Consider the following 27,044-nt stretch of genomic DNA (forward strand, 5'->3'; position numbering starts at 1 on the left):
TTGCTAGGCGCTGCCAGGCGCTGCCAGGCCGCCACTTGGGGGAGGGACACGCCCGCTCTCGGCGCTGGGAGGCAGAGCATTCTTTGTCCTGCGCTCTGCGGAGGACTCACTAGTGGCGGGGTAGGGACCTGAGAAACGTGTTGGCGGGTGAATCCTTAAGTAAATTTTGTACTTATCCCACGCCCAAAGCTTGAAGGGAAGTGACTGTGACTTTCCTGTTCATTGATCAAAGTTGCGCAGCCAGGGTGAAACCCAACACCATTACCCAACAAAAAAGACAAAAACTTTTTCTTGTCTGTGCTTTTTATTTAGGGTTATTCAGTTTCACAAAGCAAAATAGGAGTAGTGGTTTGGCTTACTCCCAGATCAAGCAATACTGGAGGGTCATTGCTATCCCATGATTCCCACTCCCACCCCCACAGGATGGTCAAGCCAGGGTTGAGTACGAATTCCAGCTAAATGCAGATTAAGTAGGAACCAAGCTTAAACCAGTCATTTAGTTGAATCCATAGCTACTGGAAATTAGATGTTTACCAACGAGTCAGCAGTCGGAATATTATGTTAAAGATCACACATGTGCTACCTAGAAATCATCTTATGAAACAGTCAACACTATTGTACCAAAACATTTTTTTTTTTACTGAGAATTCTTGAAATTACTCCTAATTGTCCTTACAGTCCCAAGACAATCAATGGCTCACTTAAATTTAAGGCAAAACAAGGGATGATGCAGTAGCTCAGTGGTGGAGCACTTGTTCAACATGTGTGAGGTCCTGGGTTCCGTCCCTAGCACTAGAAAAAAATTAGACAAAACATCCTGAATCTTGGGATCTGCAACCAGTAAGTGGTTTGTAACCCTAAAGCAAAACTCATTATATATTCATACTATCTATCATAGATCACATGACTAGGCACTGAAAAATTTTGTGTGGACAATTGTAAGCAGAACCCTACCACCACTATTTTAATTTAATTACAATTACTTCATTAAATTCATTTATTTTAATCATATAAGAACACAGTACTGAATGCTAGCTGATTTACAACTGCATCATTTCATGAAAACCATCAAAACTTATCTAAAAAGAATCAACAAGTCTTGGTCTCGGGCTCAATTTCCAAGCATAGTTACTGCTTGAAGACAATCTGTAATTCCAGGTGTTCCCTCCACATATATAAAAGTTGACTGGTGTTACAGACCATGTGCAACTAATTCACTTCCTTCCTAATAAGATGGATGGGAAGAACTCAGAAAAGGGGGGGGGGGGGAAGAAACTGAGCAGCAATTGTCCAAAGACTTACTGATCCCAGAGAATTCCAGGATGATGGAGAGTTGTATTTCTCCAAAGCATTATAATGAAGAATTAAGACCTAACATGTTAGCTTTAGGAACTATAAAATGCCTGCAGATATGTGGAATCTGAAATCATAAGAAAGCATGTGAACATAATTAATATCATATTTAAGCAAATGTCCTTAAGATTAAAGGCCACAAAGGCTTGGGACCAACTTTTTTTTTTTTTTTTTTAATATGGAACACTTCACAAGTTTGTGTCGTCCTTGCATAGGGGCCATACTAACTTATACAGTTCCAATTTTAGTATATGTGCTGCCAAAGCAAGGACTCAACTGTGCTTGGAGGTCACTAATGTCCAAACATTGAAATACCTTGGCATTCATCTATTGGGGCAATAAATGAGGAAGAAGTTCAATTTCTATCCATTTAAAATAACAAATATCTAGTTAGCGTCAAAATTTCATTTTTAAAAAAGGTTTAGTATTATCTAGTAGAAAAATCTCATTAATAATATTCATTTACATCTGCTACTTGTTCAGTCATTGTTCCTTTCTTGCTCATTCTTAGCGTTACCAAGACCTTACAAACCTACATTTAAAATTTCTTCATAAGTTAAACATATTTGTATGGCATGCTTTTCCTCAATAGTACAAATCAGAAATTTTACTACATTTTTAATCTTTGATTACATTGCACAAAGTTCAAGACAAAAACATTCCAATATTAAGAAAAATACTAGTATCAAATGTCATATTTAGTTTTAAAATAAAACTCAAGGTGCTGAATGAAGATGACTTTGTGGGCCCACAATCTCTGAAATCTGCTAAGACTGATCCCAGCTCTATGTAGCTGGATTAGGTGGGTCAGTTCAGACACCATATATTGCTGCCTATAAATGTTCATCTGTGAATACAGCATTGTAACACTAATTTTGAAATTAACTCCTTTTTTGTGTTTGCTAGGAACTGAACCTAGGGCCTTGCACACGCTAAGCAAGTGCTTCCACTGAGCTATATCCCCAGCCCTTTTCATTTTATTATTTTTTAAAATATTTTTTAAAAACTTAGCAAGACAGGAACTTGCTAAGTTTCTCAGGCAAATGAACCTGCAATTTTCCTGCCTCAGCCTTCCCAATAGCTGGGATTACAGGCATGCAACATGCCTGGCAATTCTACATTTAACAGGTCAATATGGAGTCATATAATTCATTTCTTAATTTTCCAGAATCTGAATTGTCAATATACAGCCAATGAGTGACAGTGCAACTCTTCAATAATAACACAATTATCAGTTCTCAGAGAGAAAAAATTAAGGCTGTGTCAACAGACAGTATTTCTGTTGTAACCTAAAAGTCTCACTCATATTACCAGCTCCCATGGGACAAATTTTATGTCAGGTTCATAGAAGGAAATTGTTTCCATCGAATTCATTCTCAGAAACTGTCCTAGAAACTTTTTCATGAGTAAGGGATCACAAAAAGGCTTTAAAAAAAAAAAAAAAGATTAAGTGGTTGGCATAGTGCCCATGCCTATAATTCCAGTTACTTGGGAGGCTGAGGTTGGAGGTTTCAAGTGAGGCCAACCTCAGCAATTTAGCAAGATACTGCCTAAAAATAAAATAAAAAATGAAAAGAGCTGGGAATGTAGCTCAGTGTAGAGAGCCCCTGTGTTCAATACCCAGTATTGAAAAAAGAAAAGAAGAAAAAAAAAAAAAAATCAAGTGATATTTTTTAACATTGATTAAAAAAAAAATTAATTAAAAGGTATATGTTTAACCTTTAAATACAGAATGATTGTGCAAATTAGATTTCAACTGGAAGAATAATTTAGCAACTCATATAAAGCTCCTTGATACATACAACAAAACCAGATAATAGGAAACAATCTATGGAATTTTCATTTACCCTTTAGTCGTTTCAATTATATTTTCTAAACAAAAATCAGAACACATGGTTTGTATCAAAGGGTTTTTCTGGGTATAAGTGGTGACCTAAGTGAAATTTTCATTTATTTTTCTAATGCCAAACACTTAGTAGCCTCCAAGTATTTTAATGGCTTATGCCTAAATGACAGAACACAAAATCTGGATTGTCCCAGGAAATCTAGTTGATAAGGTCACCAAAACTACAGCAGTGCCACAGCTGCATGCAGATTCTGCCTACATGTACTCTACTAAGGAATGTTTTCCTCCCTTCTTCAGTACCTCTTTCAGAGGAATGCAAGAGGGAGGGAGGGAGAAGATGAACACACTGACTGAGGCCCCAGCAATGCCCAAATGTCATATAGAGAGATAACTTTACTATCTATTCCTTCCCAGAAGCTGAGGACAAAAAGAGTCATAATCCTAGAATGACAATTAGAAATCCCTACAGTGGTGATGAATCTCTAACTAGTAAGACAAAGGGCCTGCAGAGGACCTCTCTCAAAGAGGCCTCTTGGAAATGCTAACGTGGGTCAGAAGGGAGCAACACATCAGCAAAGGAAAGAAGCACACAGGAAATGTGCCAAGCACACATTCACTCACATTAGGTTTCTTATTACTTTCCTTTCTTTCTCCATCCCACTTCTTCAGTCCTACTTTTTAGCCAGTCCTAGTAGGAGCAACAGGTCATCTAGCAGGAAAGCTTGGAAGGGTTTTGCCCCACTTAAAAAGTACTTTTGCTTAAACACACTTAAATAGCCCATGATTCCAGTGATTAGCAATTAAAATTCAAAAAATAATTAAGTACTTAGTAGATAAATTCTGCTAATTATCAAAAGTCATGACCTAACGGGGATCAGCAGCATTACAAATGGAAGTCACACTGCCATTTCTTTAGTTTTTTTCTGAATGCTTGAGAAGTCTCTTTCAGTGTTAATTGCACTTAGAACGCATCCTTTTTTCAATTTAATCTCTGAAATCTGTTCATTTTTTTCTTCATTTATAAAAAGAGAAAAAGGGCCAATTTATCATTTGTTCTACAGCTATATGAATGTAATAAAGATTCTGCAAAGATGTGTGCCTTGGGTAGGAGAGAGAGATGCACACAGCTGCTTTCTGGAGCCACCGTAACTTGTCCTTCTCACACTTCAGAGCTTGGACTGCAGCGGCTTCAGGTGCTTGTGATAAGATTCATGGACCTGTAGAGAAAGGAGAGGGCAGAAATACTGTTACAACCTTGCCATATTGCCATGTAAATAGCCTACTTTTAATGAGAAGTTATCTGGGCTTCATTTGGATTCAGATTCAAATTAGGAAGGAAAAAAAAAAAACAAAAAAAACCTGAGTCAAATTGAGCAGATATGGACTCAGAAGGCCAAGACAGAAGGATTGCAAGTTCTTGGCAATTTAGCAAGATTCTGTCTCAAAATAAAGTGTTCAATTAGTTATTAAATATTCAAGGAAATTAAAACCCTGCTTATTGTGGGAATAAACCAGTTCCTTTCTGAATCTGTTGCTCAAATAAAGTGGCCACAGTGCCTTTGGGCTTTCCAGAGGCCTTTTCTACCTCATACTGAAAAAAAGAACTTCAGTGGGCTGGGAGTGTGTCTCAGTGACCTAGTGCTTGCCTTGCTAGCATGCATGAGACCCTGGGTTCCATCTCTAGCCCTACAAAAAAATAAATGAAGAACTTCAGAAGGCAGAAAGAATGTGTTTCTTACCTCTGTTTGGTTCAGTGGGGATTTCTTGGCCCACTCAAACAAGTTTTCATACACATTCCCATCGTAACGGCCAAGAACAGAGCCCAGCGTCACATCCTTAAAATCAAATGCATCAACCAAAGCAACAGCATTGGGGCGAATTATAGTGAGCAACTCCATTATACGCTGATTCACTTGGGTAATCTGAGACCCTGTCATGATGTTCCCCTAAAGTAAACCAAAATAAATACATAAAAATATGTATGTGCACAGAGGTTTATATACACAAAACTATAATAGATAATAATTATCTTTTCTACTTAAAGAATTCTTACCTGAAGGAAATCCCCTGCCTTCTGACTTATTCCATACAGACAATACAAAAGACACAAGTTCCTTAAAACAGCTTGGATGGATTTATCTTGAATTTTGAGGAGTTTTTCAGAAAAGAGCTTAACTACCACATAGTGGCAATGTGCCTAGATAAAAAAGAAAACAGTGTGTGGGGACCTTGGGGAAGACCCCAATACACAGCAACCAGGCCAATAAAGAAAAGTGGGGTGGGCAGAGGGAGGGGAGAGAACTACTACTGACCTCACTTGCTCGAACAAGGTCAACAGAAGTTAGGTTCCATGCTACCTCCTTGCTTTTCCTGTGACTCATTTCATTTCGAAGATTTTTCGCAGCAATGTCCACTAGTCTATTAAGGAAATGAAGGAAAAGTGGAGAGCTGAGGAAATGATCCACAGTACTCATGCCTTCTCTAATCTACCCTGCCCAGAAGCCCCCACAGCTGGGTCTTTGAGCTTCCAAGGGTGAGCTCACCTGGCTGCACGAAGCTTATATGCTTCTGTCAGGCTGTCTGGACTGTTGATATCCACCACAGTTGGCCGGACTGCCACATGCTGTGGCTGGATACGCTGACTGGGCAGGTCATTCAAGTAGGACACCATGCCACACACCAGCTCTCCTGAGTGCACGTGGTCATAGCTTTTCATCAAGAACCTAAAATCACCAGTACATGTACTTTTAGTAACCCCACTCCTGAAACAGACTGCACCACGTGACAGGTGTTTCAGACCTGCTAGACTGACCACAGATAAAAACAGTGAGTCAAGACAGGTGCCAAACTATGTCTTTTGCAAACAAATATACATGCACATGCGTGAGAAAGCATGGCAACAGGAACCCATGGAAAGGACTCAAACTAATAGGAGACATCGTGAATTCAGTTCTCACCTGGCTGTCTGTAGCATCATGACAGTGTTTTCTCCTTCGAAGGTACAGGCTGGGGTGAAAGTGACATAAATATTTGGAATACCACTGCTATGAGAATAGCCATGACCACCACAAGCCATCCGACACTCTTCAATAGCAGCGTTTGCCGTCCAGGTGGTGAAAGCTTTAAGCCCAGCAGTGAGGGCATGAAGCTGGGGGACAAGCACAGTCCGTAAGAACACCTATGGTGCTCAGTGTCTGTGTTCCAATGAGAAAACACACACCTTTCTCTAACCCGTCAGTTGCTCTTCAAATTAAGTGAAGCAGCAATCAGTTGACCGGCCTGAATTAATAACACTCTCACACTCACTTCTGAACTTTTGACTTAGCAAAAGTCACCCCTTTTCATGTTCCCTTGACTGACAAATGACCACTGTGGTTCAATACTTATGATACTTAAAAACAAAACCCACAAAGTTAAAATCATGTCTTTGTATCTGACCCACTTTCAATCAGTTAAAGTACCAAGAATACGTCATTCTTTTCAGGAAATCACCCCGTGTAGTTTCTTCTGGACATTTCCCAACAGGCAAATGTGAAACAGGGGCTGGGGATATAGCTCAGTTGGTAGAGTGCTTGCCTTGCATGTACAAGGCCCTGGGTTCAATCTCCAGCACCACGAAACAAACAAACAAACAAACAAATAAACACAGTTGTTTTAAAAAAAAATGTGAAACAGAAGGGCACCCACTAGTAAATGAGACTCAACATGTACCTCAGGCAGCTCACTCAGATCTCCCTGGCCGATGCCCTCGTTAATCCGATGGTAGGTTTCCTTCATGTATGCGCCTACAAACTGGAAGGCATAGGCAGTGGCCAGAAGTGGAAAGAGTTTATACTGCTGGGTTTGAAAATCCAAAATCTGTGGTTCTGGTTCACTAAATTACATAGACAAAGAAAAAAAGTAATAAATAAATGCTTAATCAGAAATTGCCATGTGCCAGGTTCTGGTCTAAGCACTCTTGAATCACTTATTTATCCTCATAAAGACCCTGCAAAATAGCTGTCATTATCTTCATTTTACACATAAGAAACAGGTTAAGAATCAGAAGTCACACAGCTAATGAGTGGCAGATCCTCAACTTAAATCTAGTTTCTTTGGTTCTGTAAGACCATGCCCTTAGCTTCTTTTCTGTACCACCACAGATGGACAAAATCTTTTAGGTGCAAAAGTCCCATCCATCCTAGTCTTTCCAGTATGACTAAGGAAACCACGCTTCTTGGGCAACGCACAAAACCAAAGCTAGATAACCTCATAAAAGGAACGGGATGCCAACAAGGTCCAGCATTCCATATGGTGAATCAGCTATTTTGACCACAATCTTGGAGAAGACCAAATACATAGAGATAAATATTCTGAAGTGTTAAGAATTAATAAAAGTCTGCTCTCTCCCTCTTTTTTTTTAATTTTCTTATATCTTTTGTTATTTATTTTTATGTGGTGCTGAGGATTGAACCCAGGGCCTCACATGTGCAAGGCAAGCGCTCTACCACTGAGCCACAACCCCAGCCCCAAGGTCTGCTCTTATTGGCCTTTTTTTTTTTTTGTACTGAAGAACCAACTCAGGGGCAGTCGACCACTGAGCCACATCCCCAGCCCTTTTTAGTATTTTATTTAGAGACAGGGTCCCACTGAGTTGCTTAGGGTCTCACTAAGTTGCTGAGGCTGATTTTGAATTCATGATCCTCCTGCCTTAGCATCCTGAGCTGCTGAGATTATAGGCGTGTGCCACCACGCCCAGCTCTCATTGGACTCTTTCTGTAGCCCTGGGGTTCAAACCCAGGGTCTCATACATGCTGGGCAAGTGCTCTACCACTGAGCTATACTCTCCAGCTTCAGTTTCTTTATTCTTAAGGGAATCAAGTTTAATGCTACTTCCATTATATACAACTTGTAACCATTATCAGTAATTTTAACTTTCATACTGATTTCAGTGTTTTGAACATATCCTTTATAATACTTCAAATAACATCATTTCTATTTACTTGGAAGGCTAAAAAATAATAAGGCGGGCTCAAGATATAGTTCTGGTTTAAAACGCTTGACACCTTGGGTCAGATACCCAGCCCTAAGGTGGGGGGCAGCAGTAAGATGGTTATTCTCATCTTTCCTCTCAAAACAAGGAAGTCTAGATACTAAGTAAAAGGCCTAGTACACTGCCACTCTATATTTTTGTTGTTGTTTGTTTGTACTGGGGACTGAGTCCAAGGTCTCATGCAGTAAGACACTAAGTTGCCCAGGCTGGCCTTAAACTTGCAATCCTCCTGAGTAATTGCGAATATAGCTATGGGCCATTGTGCCCAGCCACCCTAGCTAATCTTTCACAGCTAATGAATCTTCTCTACTCATATTTAATTCTGATATCTCAATATCAGTACTACACCATCTCAGATGCTATCCTCACCCTGGCTTGATTTCAGACTGATGCCTCACAGCGCTGTAGCGGATGGCAATGGTGCAGGCCTTGGACAGAGACCGAGCTGCTTCTCCCACAAGGAAGGACCTGACGAACACCATGGTCCCATAGGTCAGCTTGTCACTCAGAGGTTTCACATATGTGCCATCAGGTTTCACCTGGAAGAACAATATAGAACTGATGCTTCCTTCTGTGAGCCCAGTGGTAGTTCAGTGGTTCTCCAAAGTGACGTTCCTGGAACAGCAGCATCAGCAATGACCAGGAAACTTGTCTGAAATAGTACACCTCAGTGCCTACACCGACTCACTAAACCAGAAATTCTGGGGGCAAGGCCTGCGTTTTAACCAGTCCTCTGAATCATTCTAAAGCATGTAAAAGTTTGAGAACCAGAGTTTAAAAACTAGGTCAACTGCTTCACCCCTGTCAACTGCTCCTGATTTCACCGCCACAATAAATGAAGCATCAAAAATAAAAACATCATCACCTTATAAAAACATATTATTCTAGCCCATGGTTACCAATGGTTATCAGTAGCCACTACACCCCCATGCTGGGCATCCTGGGCCCTGTTTTCTAGCTAAATATACCTGGGCATATTTCATCAGCATATTTTCTCTGGGAATACGATAGTTGTCCATCTTTAGGTAGCCATTGTCCATCTCTTCATAACCAAATTTGGGGCCAATGTCTCCAACAGTAATACCTACAGCAGATGACAGAAAGACATGAGATTCTTGAATCCCTAATGCAACTTCCTGCCTCCTGTTTAGTTGTGCCTTACACTTTTTGCAAGGCAAGTGCTCAGTTTAATTTTCACCTTGATATCCAATGAACATTCCTTACCTGGCAAGGGCTTGTGGGTCCCAATTTCACGAATAGGTACGATGAAGGCATGTAATCCATAGCACTTCCCCTGAGTGAAGAGTTGGGCAAGAACTATAGCATGATTTGAAGTCTTCCCGACTGCAATATCAAAGAGAACAGGAGACAGTGAGCAGGCAGATGCTCTTATATTTTTAAAAGGTGCAAACAGAAGAGTGGACAACAGTGTGTTAAATTAACATAAGCCAGAGCAAGTTGTCTAGACAGACCCCATTTTTAAAAATATTTTTTAGTTGTTGATGGACCTTTATTTTATTTATTTGTATGTGCTGCTGAGGATCAAACTCAGTGCCTCACACATGCTAAGCAATTGCTCTACCACTGAGCCCCAGCCCCAGCCCTAGACAGCCTTTTTTAAGACAGTCTTCCACCTAGTTTTCAGAAAGAAGTCACTTAAGTTCAGTTTTTAAAATTTATTAAATTTTGGCAAAGCAATTCTTCATTTAAAAACAGCTCTATGGGGCTGGGGACGTGGCTCAAGCGGTAGCGCGCTCACCTGGCATGCGTAGGGCACTGGGTTTGATCCTCAGCACCACGTGAAAATAAAGATGTTGTGTCCACCGAAAAAATAAATATTAAAAAATTCTCTCTAAAAAAAAAATAAAAAATATAAAAATAGCTTTATTCTACTTATTTCTCACGTATTTACATAAAGAAAATTTTAGGATAACCATCATAATGTTAATTTAAATTACTTCTTTTCTGGGTTTGTAGCTCAGTGGTAGAGGGCTTGCTTAGCACATGTGAGCTGCTGGGTTCAATCCTCAGTACCACATGATAAAGTAAGGGTATTGTGTCCATTTACAACTACAAATGTAAAATTAATTAATTAACTAATTCTAATTAAATAAAAGTTTCAGTTCCCTAGTTACCCTTATTTCAACTGCCCAAGAACCGTATGTGGTAGGTGGCTACCACACTGAGAAGCAGAGATTTAAAAAAAACCCTCCCACCACTTTACAATCTCCTGTGGGGCAGGGCGGCCTCTGGCTAGCACTTCCAGAGATAATATTCATTCTTTTGCATTCTAGTTTTCTTCATATCAAAATATAATGTCACATAGCAAAAATAATGTGATAGTAAAATCCTTCAACCATTGATGCCATCTGACCTATACATCCCAAGACAATAATTCAGAATGAAAAATACTAAAAACAGCGTTTAAGGGGCTGAAGCAGGAGGATCCCAAGTTTAAAGCCAACCTCAGCAACTTAGCAAGACCCTGTTTCAAAATTTAAAGAAATATAAAGAACTGGGGATGTGGCTTCATGAAGCATCCCTGGGTTCAACTTCCAGTACTTAAAAAAAATAAAAAATATATGTATAATCAAAATTTTAAAAATACTCAACTGTTTGGTAAGATAATGTTAAGTTACTTTATTTATTTTTTTAATATATATATTTTTTAGTTGTAGCTGGACATTAGTTTCATGTTTTACATAAAGATACGATATATATATTTATTTATTTTTATGTGGTGCTGAGGATTGAACCCAGGGCCTGACATGAGCTAGGTGAGCACTCTACCGCTGAGCTACAACCCCAGCCCAATATTAAGTTACTTTAAATGATGATGATGGAAAGTATGGTAATATGTGGGAACATTTGATGAAAAACTAAGAAAAATAGCATAATAGTCATTTCTGTGCTAAGATGTATAAATATATATAATATGTAACACGAAAGGAAGTTATGAATAGTTTAAAGACTTAAAAAAGTTTTTTTTCTGCATTTCAAAATGATATTCTCACGTAAGGTCTACATTGCACATATAATCTCATTACAAATCTTCAAAATATCCAATAAATGCTAAAAAATTCACTTACGCCCACCAGGCCACCACTTAATGGAGGTCACCGTAGGACTGTTGAGAATGAACTCTTGGGTTTTGGGGTCATACGTGGCAGTGGTTTCCAAGCCTCGAAGATGAGTTCCTATGGAAATAAATTACATTTCCTTTGGATAAACATGTGTAAAAATAGTGGTGCAGGGTAAAACTTCCTGCCCAGTTCATAGCTCTAGTATCTCAGAGAAAAGCAAAACCTAACAACACTACATTTGTAGATGAGTACAAATGGTTGATAAGCAAGATAATTAATTTCCCATTCTATCAGACAGTTTTCCACGCATGTTCCATTTTTACATCTGATTTAGTTAATTTGTAACATTTCTTTAGACCTACCAAAAGAAAATGCAAAGGAAGCTTGGAACCGTATTTTCCTAAGATTGTAATGTATGATCCTACCAGGGAAGTTTACTGTCCTTTTAAACTCATCTCTGAATTTCAATTGTGAAAATTTCCATGATGTGTACTGTGTTTACCACACCACTTCAACATTCTGGAGCTACTTATTACTGAAAATGAGATAATAAGTGACAGGAACAGACTTCAGCTAAAGTTGTTTTTTTTTTTTTTTTGTAAATTGATAATTTATTTCAGAATGATTGCTAGGATGGAAAATAAGAACTTAAAAAGGTATATTCATTGAAGAAAAAGGCCTTAAAGAGGGACTTTTAAAATCCTAGCTGGGCCACAAGTACGACAGGGGAAGGGTTCTTAGTTTCATGTTTTACTAAAGATATGATGGGGACTTGTGTTTTAAAGTCTAATACAAATATGCTAAAATTGTGGACTGTGGATATAGCTTAGTTGATAGAGTGCTTGCCTCACATGCACAAGACCCTGGGTTCGATCCCCAGCACCACAAAAAAAAAGCTAAAATTCTTTGAAAAGAACCATAGAAAAATGTCCCTGGTGACACTCTAATTAAACTCTACTAAGCAAATACTGAGGACCTTCTACCAAACTACTTGGATAATGCCAGATCTCACTGAATGCTTAAACTATAAAATATTTCAAAATTTTCAAGACGAGTAACAGAAATGGCTAGTTTACGTGCAATTCATTCTTCCCCTGTAGGGGAGTCAAGAACCCAGGCACTTATATTCCATTCACCAAAGAAACTTTAACAGAAAAAAACAAAAATATACTAAACAGAACAGATAAAGACAAAATGTTTTCAAATGCACAAGGAACTGAATTATTTTGCTGTGCCTCTTATAAAATCCTGTAAACTACTATTCAGCACTGAGTAGTAAAAGGCAACTCTACAGAATTAAGGAATTAAGAGGCAATATAGTAGGTTTCCTGAAATCTCAGAGCAGGAAAAAAGTAGGAAGAACTAAGTAAATGGCAAAAGAGACACCAATTCAGAACAAATAAGAGGAACAGCTACTACCTTCAACCCCATTTAGGTTCATGAAGCAGGGCAGATGAGGGTGGAAAATAAAGAAAGGTGCTGTATACCAAGTCTGAAGCCAACAGCCTGAAAGTACAGCTTATCTTTTAATTTTTCTGGTCAAGCCACCTTCAGAACTTTTCTGAATTTACTGAATCAAAATATAAATAACTTCAAGGCATAAAATGTTGCAAATTTTCATTATACTAAGCTACTCATTTCCCTCAAGCAAGCCAAAGAACATACATACAATTAAATATGTACTTCTGGGATCTGCAAAGGTGCATTAGGGTATCAGCAGTAATCAGACAGTAACAAAGAAAATATATGGGTTCAAATTCTATGTGTAGATTCTATACAACATGAATGAACTTGAAAAATCATTTGGTAAATAAGGCTTAATTTGTCATTCTTGACCTTTTAAATGGGAACCATAAAAAATTAATCAGAAAAATCACTATGATAACTTAATTTCCATGACCAAATCATTATCTATGTCCAAACCTGGACTCTGCAGAAGGAGCTCTTTTAAATAGCTCGTAGTTGGCTGATGTGCCATTCCTAACAGGAGATGGGCACTCCATACCTGCCCAGCTGGCAGGAGCACACCCCACCCAGAAGGTAGACTGAACACACTGTACCATGACCCATCTCTGTCTGGGCATAAGTGCCAGTGATCTCCAAATTCCAGGCGGGCATGAAGAAACGCTCCTGCTGTTCCGCAGTGGCCTGGTGAAGCAAGGTGGGTAGGAACATGCCCAAGTGAAGATCCAAAGGCTCAGGTCGCCCTCGGTGCACAAAGCTTCGGAGAAATAACAAGGACGGGCATTTGAAGGAAGCATCATCAGGTGTGAAAGAACCATCAATTTGAACAGATAGAGTGAGGGAAGGAGGGGGAAAAAAAAAAAAAACCTTGGGTAAGTATGAATTAGTCATGTGCACTTCACAAGGATGGGAGCACTGCTGCTTTCTGTATTACTTCGCAATCACCACCTTTCTTAAGTTGGCAAGGAGTATAGTAGGGACAGCTGCCAATCCCCAAGTCCATGCAGCACAAAGCCACATGTACAAGGTACCACTCCAGTCCAGCAATTAAATCAAAATTAACAAAAAATTTGAAAAGGCTGTATGGAATGGAGAATTTAAGTAGAATGAGACTACTCTGATGGAAGAGAAACAGGAGAAAACTGCAATTCCCTCAGAGTAACAATATGATACCTCCCCACTCAAGTTTTTCCTAGATGCAATTTCAATAATGCTTCTAGGTTGGGATATTTTGGCCATGCTCCACTGAAACAAATTAATACAAAAATTGACAGTGCTCTTCATCCCAATAATTTCAATAATCAAAAAGACATGCAATTTCTAGTGCAGACTACAATAATCCCAAATTACAGATCCATGCATAACAAGCGTTCCATTATAATTATTCAGGAATTATCACCAATGATTATAAATATCTTGGTTTTAGTCTTAAATCACTTCTGTGGTCATTTTGTTCCACTTAAAAGTTTGTGTCTCAGATTTCTTTCTAAGAATAGGAACAGTTCTATATGCCTCTGTGTGCTTCAAGTCACTAGCATTCTGTTTCACCTCCAGCTCCCAATTAGTCAACTATATATTGTAGCTATTATTCTACTTAATTATCTTAGAAATGAGCTTACACAATGTTTCAGGTTTTAAATTTCTCAGTTTGTTCTAAGGTAAGTAGGAAAATAATGAGGTCCTATTGCTCAGACAAAGGCTGATCAATGACTTGCAATCAAGTAGGTGGGCTTTTAGCTAACCAACCACATAAAAATCAAAGAATGTGTGGCACACACCAATAAATATCCCAGAGACTTGGGAGGGTGAGGCAGGAAGACTGTAAGTTTGAGGCAAGCCTCAGCAACTTAGGTGAGACCCTGTCTCAAAAAATAAAAAAAGCCTGGATATAGCTCAATGCTAAAGCATCCCTGGGTTCAATCCCCAGTATGGGAGAAGGGCTATAAGTGGGGTGAGGGGAAAATCAATTGAATTCTTATCTATTAGGATCATTCATATGAAACCCCAAAAAAGAGAAAACTATTTTGTACAAAAGTAACAAAATATTGAAATTTTATTAAGCAACTTAGCTCCTTCCACTGGCACTGAAACCTGGGAGCAGGCTTTCAGTATTGTCATGGGAGGCTATTTTATGTTACTAGAAATCAGTGATTCTTGGTGAAGGCAAAGCCACAAGGGAGCCCTCATCAGACTCAAGGGGTGCACCTGTGTGGTGTGCTATGGAGTAACACTGAGCACCGAGAGGCACCATGGAATACATGTAAGGCAGCGGGTACAACTACTACAATCAGAAACTGAAGAACACTTTTGGTTAAAAAATGTTTCTCATTAAAATATGATTCAGAAGTAGATAAAATTTAGAAATGCTACAAGGAGAAAGTGATGTTTTTTTTGACTCAAACCAAGATTTGTTGTAAAAAGTTGATTTGGTATGATTACATATTTCTTTTAACTAATTTATCATAAAATTAAAAAACACCAGCTGAGGTTGGTGGAACACCGCTGTAATCCCAGCTATTCAAGAAGCTAAAGCAGGAGGATAACAAGTCCAAGGCCAGTGTGGGCAACTTATTAGCGAGACACTGTCTCAAAACAAAATTTTAAAAGAGTTGGAAGGGAGTATAGCTCAGTGGTACAGTGCTCATGCATGAGGCCTGGATTCAATCTCCAATAATACAAGAAATGAGAAAACAAAAAACAACAAAGTACCAAGATTATACTGAGAGAAGCACTAGAGTCAGTTCTTTTTACACCATACACCAAACGGCCTTTCCAGGTCTCTCCTACAAGCTACCAGGATGGAAACCAATACTAAGAGGAAAATAGCTTAATACACACACACACACACACGCACACACAAATAAATAAATAAAAATAGCATCTCTATGGATAGCATGATTATAATTCTGAAATTAACAAAAACAACAAAATACAGCAAATAATCCACTAAGAAAATCTTTAAGGCTACAAACAGAGTGGGAAAAAAAAATCTACTGAATTCTTATTCATTAGGTTCATTCATATGGAAACCCCAGAAAAGAGAAAGACAATTTATAAAAAATAACAAAATACAGGTTGTGGCTCAGCAGTAGAGTGCCTGGCATGTATGCGGCACTGGGTTCAATCCTCAGCACTCCCATAAAAATAAATAAATAAATAAATAAAATAAAGGTAGTGTGTCCAACTACAACTAATAATTTTTTTTTTTTTAAATAACAAAATACGGAAAATTTGTTAAGCAACTTAACTCAGGATATTATAAGATTTATATTTAAGAAAAAAACAATACTTGCCAGGTGCAGTAGCACACACCTGTAGTCCCAGTGGCTTGGAAGACTGAGGCAGGAGATCGAAAGTTCAAAGCCAGTCTCAGCAATTTAACAAGGCCCTAACAAATTTAGTGAGAATCTGTCTCAAAATAAAAAATAAAAAGGGCTGGAGATATGGCTCAGTGATTAAGTTCACCTGTGTTCAATCTCCAGTACCAAACAACAACAACAACAATAACAAAACACCAAATAAATGTTATTTCTTTTTTACTCAAACATGTATTTTGAGGTAAAAATAGGAGCCTTATCCTATCAGATTTAAAACTATATTAAAAAACAGCAATGAGGGCTGGGATTGTGGCTCAGTGGTAGAGCACTCGCCTCACACGGGTGGGACCTGGGTTCAATCCTCAGCACCACATAAAAATAAATAAAATAAAGATATTGTGTCCATCTATAACTAAAAAATTTTTAAAAAGAAGTTGCTAAAGATATGGTAAATCGGGCTGGGGTTGTGGCTCAGAGGTAGAGCACTTGCCTACCATGCATGAGGCACTGGGTTTGATCCTCAGCATCACATAAGTAAAATAAAGACATTGTGTCCACCTACAACTAAAAAACAAATATTTAAAAAAATATACATTGTACATTGTTCTGTTGTTTTAGGAAAAGTCTCAAACTATGCATGCAATAAAAACTAGAAAATGTTCATTCCCTTCAAAGCAGTAATTCATTTCTGAAAAAGATATTCCAAAGATAAAACCCCAGAGAATACTGTTTTGCATGTGTGGTGCTGGCAATCAAACCCAGGACCTCACAAATGTTGGGCAGGCACTCTACCACTGAATTATATCCCCAGCATAGAATATAGATCTTTATAAAGTTTATATTATTATCAATAATGGTGGGGAAATTGGAATGACCTAAATATCCAGAGAAAAAATCTCATAGGAGAATCAACAAAAAGAGAATAATTTGGGAAAAAGAGAACAGAAGACTATCTAGCATGTGGAGAGAAAGTAGTGAAAAGGCAAGGAAAGAGTAGTGACTTACAAAAATCAAGTTCACTACTGGTCTTTACTTTCAAAGGAAAAAAGGTGCTTTATTTAATATTTAAGTATCAATAAGCCAGGCATGATGACATGCACCTGTAATCTCAGCTACTCAGGAGGATTAAGAAGGATTGCAAGCTAGAGGCCAATTTAGCAAGACAACTTAGGCAACCTAGCAAGACCCTATCCCCAAATGAAATTAAAAGAGCTGGGGATGTACCTCAGTGGCAGTGCTTGCCTACCATGTACAAGGCCCTGAATTCAATCCCCCCAATACCATGAGGAAAAAAAAAAAGTCATGAAAAAAGCATTAACAGGGCTGGGGATGTGGCTCAAGCGGTAGCGCGCTCGCCTGGCTTGCGTGCGGCCTGGGTTCGATCCTCAGCACCACATACAAACAAAGATGTTGTGTCTGCCGAAAACTAAAGAATAAATATTAAAATTCTCTCTCTTTAAAAAAAAAAAAGAAAAGAAAACAAGGCAAAAAGAATCCCCATGAAGAGATCAATGAAGAACTAATATACTAGTAGAATGAATCAGACATTATTACCCTACATGCATATATGACACGAGGCGTAATTCTATACCATGCACAACCAGAAGAATGATAAGTTATATTCCATTTATGTCAAAATGCATCCTACAGCCATGTTTAACTAATTAGAACCAAAAAAATTTATATATATATATATATATATATATATATATTTTTTTTTTTTTTTTAAAAGAACATACTACCCACTTGTGGTCTAAAGATATATGTGTGGTCAGGATGGTAATGCTGGACCAGCTTCCACAGGCTGTCCCTTCAATCCCAGAACCCCAGGTAAGACAGCCCCCTTGGTTCTGGCCTCAGCCTTTAATTAAGACTCACAATCCCACAGAGCAAGTGTGTTCGAGTTTTCTGGCATGTTTTTAGAAGAGGGAGGACATGCTGTGGGAGGAGAGAGAAAGTGGTAATGAACTCTTTCTGCAGGTAACTAGACTGCCACCTAGACTGTTTGTCTGATGCTGACAAACTTTTTATTGCTTGCTTGTTTTTTGATAGTGGGGATTGAGCCCAACCTCCAAGACATGGGTGTGAATCACCATGCTAGGCTTACCTATTCTATATGAGGTAATACTGTCCTGTGATACAAATTAACCAACAAAGTAACTGGTTTACTTAGAAAAGAATAGAAGTCAACATAAAACATCAATATAAATTAATAACATCCCAGCAAGAAACAAAACTTAATCTCACAACACTATTTTAAAGTAAACTACAGAGATTAATACAAAATCTGTTTAAACATAAGAAAATACTTATTTGGAAGCAATACAGGAAAGAAAATTTAGTAAATGTAAATAGAACAACGTAGAATCTTAGCCCAATTTCTGTTCTCAAATCAGTGAAGTTCAAGTCTTCATTTCTTTCTCCCTCTCTTTGAAATTTAGGGCAAATACACATTTGCAATGTACTTTGTAGAGGCAGAAGTAGTAAACTAATTAGAGAAAGAGAGACCCATTAGCCTCAGGATATTTCACATCTTATGTCACTTATGAAGGATGCTATTAAGTCAATTAAATGCTAAAGTGATATATATGAAAACAAAAAAAAAAAAAAGGGTTTGTACCACAAAGCTACTTCAAGATTACAAGCATTCATGCATGCACGGACACACACTCACACTCACACTCACACACACACACACACTCTGTCAGAGAGAGGAAGACTGTATAAAGAATGTTATCTTTCTTTCCTCAGGAAATCTTTGATTCTAATTTCAGGATTGGTATCCTGACACCAACGTCTTGAGTTTTTAGTAAGGAGCTTGTAATATGAACAGAATCTGCAGTCCCCATGGAGGTATTTTGATAACTAACACTTTCCTTAAACCAATTCATAAATCAAAGAATAGCCAATTAAAAATTAAGTTTTCCTGATTCTTTCAGCCCTTCCACCTTCCCTTCCATTTTCACAGTGAGATGAGACTGAGCAGGCTCAAATTCAAAACACTCAAACCTGCCAATGGCTTTATCTATGAAATGAACCTATTTCACATTAAGATGACTACTTTTCAGATTACTGAAAGTAGTCAGGCATTTAGGAACAATTTAAGAATTACTGGCAACACAGGGTCCACAGATATGTATGGAAAAATATATGTAAAGACTGTTGGAGTCAGATGAAGAGAACCATGCAATTTTTCTCCTAACTTCAGGGTTGCTACTGATCAACGGAAGAGTAAGACGTTTACCTGCCATCACCCTGTATCCATTAAAATCCACATCTAATTTTCTTAAAGCAGAGAGACATATTCCAAATATTACTAACCCTCTGAAGAATTTCCAAAGTTTTTAATAAATGCACCAACATAACAGTGTGCTTTGATATCTTTAAACCACAGCTTTCCAAACTGCTTAGCACTTGTTCACAGGACAATGATAAAAGGTTTTAAGAAATAACACTGAAGGATGTAAACAGGCCAGAGTTTTGGGCCAATTTAGGGGAAAATAAATAACCTAGGAGAAAAAGAGAAGCCAAATTTTTAAGTAACAATTTAAAAATAAAATCCAAAACATCTAGCAGCAGAAAAAAATAAAAATAAAATGGCAGGAGTCACTTTTAAGTGAAGTCCTGAGGTGGATTACCCGCGGACCCTCAGATGTGGACTAACCGTGACCCATTTCCGTCTGGGCGTAGGTGCCAATTATCTGGAGTCCTTTAGATGAGTGCAGCCATTTCTCTTGCTGAGCAGTGGTGCCCTGATTCAGCAAGGTAGGAATAAACATGGAGTAATTGAGGCCCACAGGTTCCACAAAATTGACCAATTGTAGTCTACAGGAGAGAAAAGAAAAGGATCTCAGCCTTACTCTAGAAACTGCATCCCTATCACCCAATCCTAACAACCTTATCCCTTAGGATGAAGGTCAGGAAAACTGAAATCCCTTTCTTATTAAATTAAATGTCAATTTTACTATTTTATTACCTAAAAAGTCAACATAAGGATCTGGTGGTATCTCTCTCTCCCTCTGGTAATTTCAGGGTCATAATTCTGGTGGTAGGGATTGAAACTAGGGCCTCACTATGCTAAGCAAAGACTTAACCAGAGCCACGCACACCCCCAGACCCCAGAATTCCTTTTTAAATTCTACTCTCAATCTCAAACAATTGGTTTTGTTGGTGTTATTTGCTGGTTTGATGGGTTGAATTTTTTTTTAAAGTTTTATTTGTTTTTGCATTACTTTCAGGTTTTACTAGTTTGTTTTGAACATCAAAAGAAACTCCATAGAACACTGATTTGCAGAACTGTTAACAAAAGTTCTTAAGAATAATTTAAACTATCTTTCCCAAAATGATCTAAGCAAATATACCAAAGAGTAAATGTATATTCCAGAACAGAATTAAAGATGTCTAAAAGTCCCCAGGGTTCATAGATGGGCAATAGGTCATGTGTACAGGTTAAAAACTTACCCAAAGGCCAATGAATATTACCCCAGATTAAGGGAACTCTACATCACACTGAATTCAGCCCTCATCTATCTTCTCATAATACAAATCCATGAAATAGTCAAAATACAAATTACACATACTAGTATGTTTTGGTTATGATGTCTTGTAGATTTTCTAGGGGTGTATTTTGTACTTTGACACATCCTAAGAGCTTAAAATACAAAATACATATTATCTTACTGATCTTCATGTGTTCTCAATGAATGACTAGGAAGGCAGTATATCTCAGCCTGTCCAGGAACAGAGTATGAACAAGGCATGGAAGAGTAAGCTGCCGGTCCACTCTAGGGAAGCCCTGAAGCCATCCTACTTCCTTAACAGAAGCAACCGCAAATACAAGGCACCCTCTTATTTTTCTATTTTCTAAGTAAATACTGTTCAAACTATCTCATTGTTTTCTATCTTATTCAAATCATAAACCAATTAGAAATCAACCACTCTCTGGATAGATGCTCTTAGATATTATTATTATTATTACTTTTAGGTACTGGCAATTAAACCCTAGAGTGCTCTGCTGCTGAGTCACATACCCATTCCTTTTTATATTTTGAGGCAGGGTCTCACTAAGATGCTAGGGCCTTGCTAAGTTGCTGAGGCTGCAATTTTCCTGCCTCAGCCTCCCAAGTCACTGGGATTACAAAAATGTGCTACCTCACCTGACTAGATACTAATACTTCTATTTAACCAGTGATTTGTTATAATTCTTACAGATCCCACTAGAAGGAATGTACCCAAAGTCGTGTAAAAGTGAATAGAGGTTGCTGGTTAGCATCAGTAAAAAATGTTTTCTCTGTGCCAATGGTTTCAGTCATAAGCTTAGGGTAGAAAATCACATTTCAGGAATGCTAGGGATAAACACTGACAAATATCCAAGAAATGACTGGCTAGCCAACGTCTTAATAAGCAAATAGAGAAATAAACAACAACAAAGCCCCAAAATAGTAAAATGCCTTTTAGCCCAAACATTGGAGGAAAATAGGAGGATTAAGAATATGCAGAACAGGGAAGTTTATTTCTAAGTACTCTAGTTAAGCAGCAGTTTACTCCTTTATTATGCAAGTTCCATAATTCGGAAAATATACCACATCTCAAGCATTCTACCTCTCACTAAACCAACCAGGAGTTATACCCTTCCCATTTCCTTTCATAAATATATAAAGAAACAAACATATAGAATGTCTGAGAAATAAAAGCAGTAGCTGGACATGGTGGTACATGCCTGAGATTCTACCTACTTAGGAAGCCAATACAGGATTACAACAAATTCAAAGTCAGCCTGAACAATCTACTAAGCCCAGCTTAAAATAAAATTTAAAAAGTGCAGGGGATGTAGCTTAATGGTAGAATGCATGCTTAGCACTTGAAAGGCCCTGGGTTCCATCCCAGTACCATAAGAAAAAAAGAGAGAAGAGCCAGGCACCCATAGCACACATCTGTAATCCCAGCAACTAGGGAAGCCAGCCTCAGCACTTAGCAAGACCTTGTCTCAAAATTTAAAAAAATAGGGCTGGGGCTATAGCTCAGTTGGTAGAGTGCTTGCCTTGCATGCACAAGGCCCTGGGCTAGATCCCCAGCACCACCCCCTCCCAAAAAAAAAATCAAATAAAAAGATTGGGGATGTGGCTCAATGGTAAAATGTCCCTGAATTGAATCCTCAGTTCCAAAAAAAAAAAAGGAAAGAGAAGACAAAAAAGTGGCATGGTTATTTGGGTAAAACTATTAAGGCACTCACATTCCATGAGAGAACCTAAAAGGCCAAATAATTTAGTAAAGTACTCTGAAAATGATACTAATGGGGGCTGGGGTGGTGGCTCAGCAGTAGAGTGCTTGCCTAGCACATGTGAGGTCCTGGGTTCGATCCTCAGCACCACATTAAAATAAATAAATAAAGATATTATTTAATAAAGGTAAATAAATTAATAAAGATAAATAAAATACACAACTAAAAAATAAATATTAAAAAATTTAAAAATGACATTAATGCAAAATAATTCGAGAAAATAATAGAAAATATGGGATACAAAATAAAACTATGAAATATTTTCATTCTTAATAAATATGTTTTTGTTTCTAGGCATTTAAAATTCAACTCAAGAACAAAATGTGGGGCTGGGGATATAGCATAGTGGTAGAGCACCTGCCCAGCGTGCACAAGGCCCTGAGTCCCATCCCCAGCACAATAGAAAAAAAAAGGGGGTGGGGCTAGGGAATATTAGAGCACCCCTGAGTTCAATTCTCAGTACTGAAAAACAACTTAAAAACTGAGTGTGTTAAATGATGTTTAATTCCATCTGACAATGGTTTTTAAGGAGCCAGCTTTAATTAATTTTTTATTTTTATTTCTGGGGTGCTAGGGTGAACTCAGGCCTTCACAGATGCTGAGCAGTACTCTACCCCTGGGCTGCACCCATAGCCACTGGAAACCAGCTTTGAAAACCTAGGAAGGTTAACAAAAAACTCGACTGATCTTCATTAGAATTTCAAATAACTCTTAAGAATATTTTACATTTTGATGTTGTTTAAAGAGGAGAAAAGAATGAGGAATGAGATATGAGTCTCATTACAAAATCAGAAAACCAAAAAAAAAAAAAAAAAAAAGAATATTTTACAGTTTTCTTTTCATAGCAAACAGCATAAAGACAAAGTTACAGGAAAGATTAGTAAAACATTTCTCCAAGCAGCAAAGCCTAGAAGAAACAGTTCTTTGTTGAAATTGGAAAATCTTAAAAAAGTATTTTACCAATATTAAGTCAGCTTCAAAACAGGCTCTTTAAGTTTTATTTTGTGACAGGAGAAATGGATGTAAAAGAGACAAATAAGTGCCCCAAGTCCCCAGAAATATTACTGTATTTCATTAATTCTAGTGCCCTCCCCCTCATTTTAGCATTTAAGAAATCCAATATATCTCACAACTAATGGTATGTCATAGTTAACTGGCAACATGGACAGAACGCCCTTATTTTGTTTTTATGTGGTGTTAAGGATCAAACCCAGTGTTTCACACATACTAGGCAAGCACTTTGCCACTGAGCTACACAGCCCCCACTCACATTTTTTTTTAGTGGCAAACCAAAACATTGGTCACAACTGATGAGTTTATCATATTGATGGGATTATATGCTCTGGCTTATCTGATCTCAGGCAGTAACTGCCAAAACTAATTTCCAATCTAATTTATGATCTCCCTGTCATAGCCTAGGGACACTGGGAGGATACCAAAGGGTTGTTAAAGTTGATACTTTAATATTTCAGGTGAAAAGTGATACACAAAAAAAAGCTGACTGGAGTCCACAGGCTCTTTAGCCAACACAAAAACTTTATTCTAGTTCCTGTGACTTCACTTATGTTTGGTTACACACCACAAACTACCAAGTTATAATGTACACCAATTCTGAAAGTGGCTGCATCAACCACTTAAAAAACTAAAACTACCCCAAATTTCTATTCTTTTTTTGGTTCTGGGGATTGAACCCAGGAGCATTTTACCACTGAACTCCATTTCCTGCCCTTTTTATTTTGAGACAGAGTCTGAGGGTGGCCTCAAACTAGCAGTCCTCCTGCCTCAGTCTCTTGAGCCTCTGGGATTATAGGCATGAGCTGGGATTACAGAGGTGCACAATCTTAACTAATTTTTAAAAGTTTACAAACTCAACTCAGGTCATTTGGTAACAATTTAGAATTTACTCTCCCTCAATATCCTCACAGCCATGAGTCACAAACCTCAGAAACAAAAATGAATAATTGGCAATTGGAGAATACTCCAATTTGTGTTACCAAAAATAAAAAATTTTGAAAAACAAATTGAATGGAGTTCTGGGCAAAGTGTTAAGGGCCGGAGTAGGTCATTTCGTCTTCATAATAACTAAGCCAAGTTGAAAATCGATGCTAAATGCCTTAGAGAAAGTAGTATAGGGGAGCATTACTACACAAAGGTAGAATTTGTAACATGTTTCATATATCTTCATGTTTTTATATATAATCATTTTTTTTGTTTTAATTAGTTATACATGACAGAATGCACTTTGATACATCATATATAGCAGGGTATAACTTCTCATTCTTCTGGTTATACATGATGTAGAATCCCACTGATCATATAGTTATATATGTACATAGGATAATTATGTCTTGATTCATTCTACTATAATTCATCCCCCATAACCCCTCCTCTTCCCTCACCCCATTATGAAATCTAAAGTAATTGTATTCTTCCTTACCCCCACTCCATTATGAATCAGCATCTGCTTATCAGAGAAAATGTTAGGATTTTGGTTTTGGGGGATGGTATATCTTCATTCTTGAAAATACAACATTCACAAAATTTAACTTACTTATTTATTTTTTGGTACCAGGGACTGATCCGAGGGGTACTTAACTACTAAGCTGCACCCCCAGTTATTTTTTTGAGACAAGGTTTCACTAAACTACTTATGACCTCTCCAAATTATGGAGGCTGGCTTTGAACTTGCAATCCTCCTGCCTCAGTCTCCCAAGTCACTGGGATTACAGGTATGCACCACTGCACTCAGCTTTTTCACTTATTTTTATGCAGTGCTGTGGATTGAACCCAGGGTCTTGTGCATATGCTAGGCAAGCCTCTACCATGAGCTACACTCCCAGTCCCAAATTTAATCTTTACTGATGAAAATATTGGAGTTCCTCTAAAACACAGAAACTTAAAAAAAGGAGATGCCCAGAAATAAATGAGACTTGTAAGAGATGCTATAGACCAAAACAATCTGATACTGGAGTGTTAATTTAGGTTAAGCCAGAAACTCCATATTTCTTTTTTTTTTTTTAATATATTTTTTAGTTGTAGATGGACACAATCTTTATTTTAATTTATTTATTTTTATGTGGTGCTGAGGATGGAACCCAGACCCTCATACATGCAAAGCAAGTGCTCTACCACTGAGCTACATTCCCAGCCCCATATTTCTTTATCTAATTAAAAAACCAAAGCAAGTGCAATGAAAACAGGTGGTCTGAGAAAAAGACAGACTCTCTTCCAGCACTAGGACCAAGGCAGATTTCCTGCACAAGACAACCATTTAAACCTGTCACTAGATTCAACAATGCTAGGTTCTTAGAATACTTCAAATTCATTCTGAGGTTAGACTAATGTTCTTCTTCCATTCTCATAGTTCCCATTATTTTAAACTCAAGAACTACACTATCTTATAAAAATAAAATGCTATTACTACAAAATACTTCAACATTTGGTTTCGCAACTGAAAACCTTTCCAAACTCAGAAATTTAGTAGGTCTCCTTCTTAGAAAGAGCAACCTCTTCCTGCATTTAAAATCACTCCAAATTCAGATGCTAGTGAAAGAATTTGAAAAATAAAAGATTCCTGAGATTGAATTCTTGAGAATGAAAACTCTCTTTTTATTACCAGCATTCTACAAACATGTCATCTCACTAAAAAGCTTAGATACAAAAGTAACCACATTATTTTCCACAGGTACAACTTTCAATAGGCACGAAACTATGCTTGTGTGGGCCTTCACATGCCAAGAATGATGATAAAAGGCTTAAAGAGTCCGCAGCTGTGAAGTCTGGGCTAACAATACTTGCCCTGTGCTAAGGTATACCTACTTTTTAAACCACATGATTTCGTCAGGATCTGCGATGCCAAACTCCCTCAGCTTCTTCACCATGCTAGCACTCTTCTTGACAGCCACCTCGTAACGCTGGCTGCGAGTGAGGAAGTTATAGTCTTCATGCTGGAAGTCTGGGTCGTTCATAATCAGGTTCTCTACAAGGGAGTTAAAGGACATCAAGAGGAAGATAGACATTCCCCAAGCCCCGCCCCCGGTACAGGGGATTGAACCCAAGGTCGGTCTGACACTGAGCAGCACCACGGCCCTTTTTAAAGAAAAAATTGAGACCGGGTCTTGCTAAATTGCTGAGGCTGCCCTCGAACTTGCGATCCTCCTGCCTGAGCCTCCCGGGTAGCTGGGATTACAGACGTGCGCCACCGCGCCCCCAGCGAAATCGACCCTCCTTCATTGACTGCAGGTCTGAATCGCGAGCACAGCTCCGGAAGGGCGAGACCCCCAACCCCTGTCATGGGCCGTCCCTCCAAGTGGGAGTCTCAGCTCTCCCGAAGCCCCACAGCGCCACCGACTCCTCTTCGAGGGGGTCTCAGCCTTGCTTGCGAGAGAACGGAGGCCGGCCCGCCGCCCTCACCGATCTCTCGACGGCGCCGGGTTTTCTCGGGGCTGCCGTCCAGGATGTGTGTGATCAGCTCGGGGTTGAAGGTGGCGGCGGCCCGCTCCCTGCGCAGGTCCGGGTTCATGGTATCGGCCGGTGTCGGAGACGAGGCAGCGGCAGTGCTGGCAGAAGCGACAGTGTCCGCAGCTCTAGCGCCGGCTGGGCCCTAAGAGCAGTCCCAGGACGTCGCGAGTCCCCGCCCCGCTGGCCCCGGCCCGCCCCTTCTTCCTCA

At 38.6% G+C, this 27,044-nt stretch overlaps 1 protein-coding gene and 1 pseudogene across 3 annotated transcripts; both read right to left on the minus strand.

Moving 5' to 3' along the window:
- Positions 1-285: 285 nt before the first annotated feature.
- Acox1 (acyl-CoA oxidase 1) lies at positions 286-26,999 on the minus strand. Of its 3 annotated transcripts, none has more exons than XM_027955748.2 (14): positions 26,789-26,999; positions 26,195-26,354; positions 13,375-13,535; positions 11,321-11,428; positions 9,456-9,575; positions 9,200-9,315; positions 8,601-8,770; positions 6,911-7,073; positions 6,157-6,347; positions 5,743-5,922; positions 5,512-5,617; positions 5,253-5,396; positions 4,939-5,145; positions 286-4,416 (listed from the first exon to the last, which is right to left on the minus strand). In XM_027955748.2, the coding sequence occupies exons 1-14, from the start codon at positions 26,895-26,897 to the stop codon at positions 4,366-4,368; spliced, it is 1,986 nt and encodes a 661-aa protein (XP_027811549.1). In that variant the 5' UTR covers positions 26,898-26,999; the 3' UTR covers positions 286-4,365. The 3 variants fall into 3 exon arrangements, with proteins under 3 accessions (XP_027811549.1, XP_027811550.1, XP_071459670.1); XM_027955749.2 differs by lacking the exon at positions 13,375-13,535 and adding an exon at positions 19,760-19,920; XM_071603569.1 differs by lacking the exons at positions 26,195-26,354; positions 26,789-26,999 and adding an exon at positions 19,760-19,848.
- Positions 1,526-1,621, minus strand: LOC114108158 (U6 spliceosomal RNA; annotated as a pseudogene).
- Positions 27,000-27,044: the final 45 nt, after the last annotated feature.

This window comes from Marmota flaviventris, chromosome 17, assembly GCF_047511675.1.
Source record: "Marmota flaviventris isolate mMarFla1 chromosome 17, mMarFla1.hap1, whole genome shotgun sequence".
NCBI classification, from domain to species: Eukaryota; Metazoa; Chordata; class Mammalia; order Rodentia; family Sciuridae; genus Marmota; species Marmota flaviventris.

Coding starts and splice junctions, on each gene's coding strand:
- Acox1 (XM_027955748.2), bottom strand. CDS start 26,897: ATGAACCCGGACCTGCGCAGGGAGCGGGCCGCCGCCACCTTCAACCCC. Junction 26,355..26,788: donor CCGGCGCCGTCGAGAGATCG/GTGAGGGCGGCG, acceptor ACTCCCTTGTAG/AGAACCTGATTATGAACGAC. Junction 5,397..5,511: donor ACCTTGTTCGAGCAAGTGAG/GTCAGTAGTAGT, acceptor TTTTTTATCTAG/GCACATTGCCACTATGTGGT.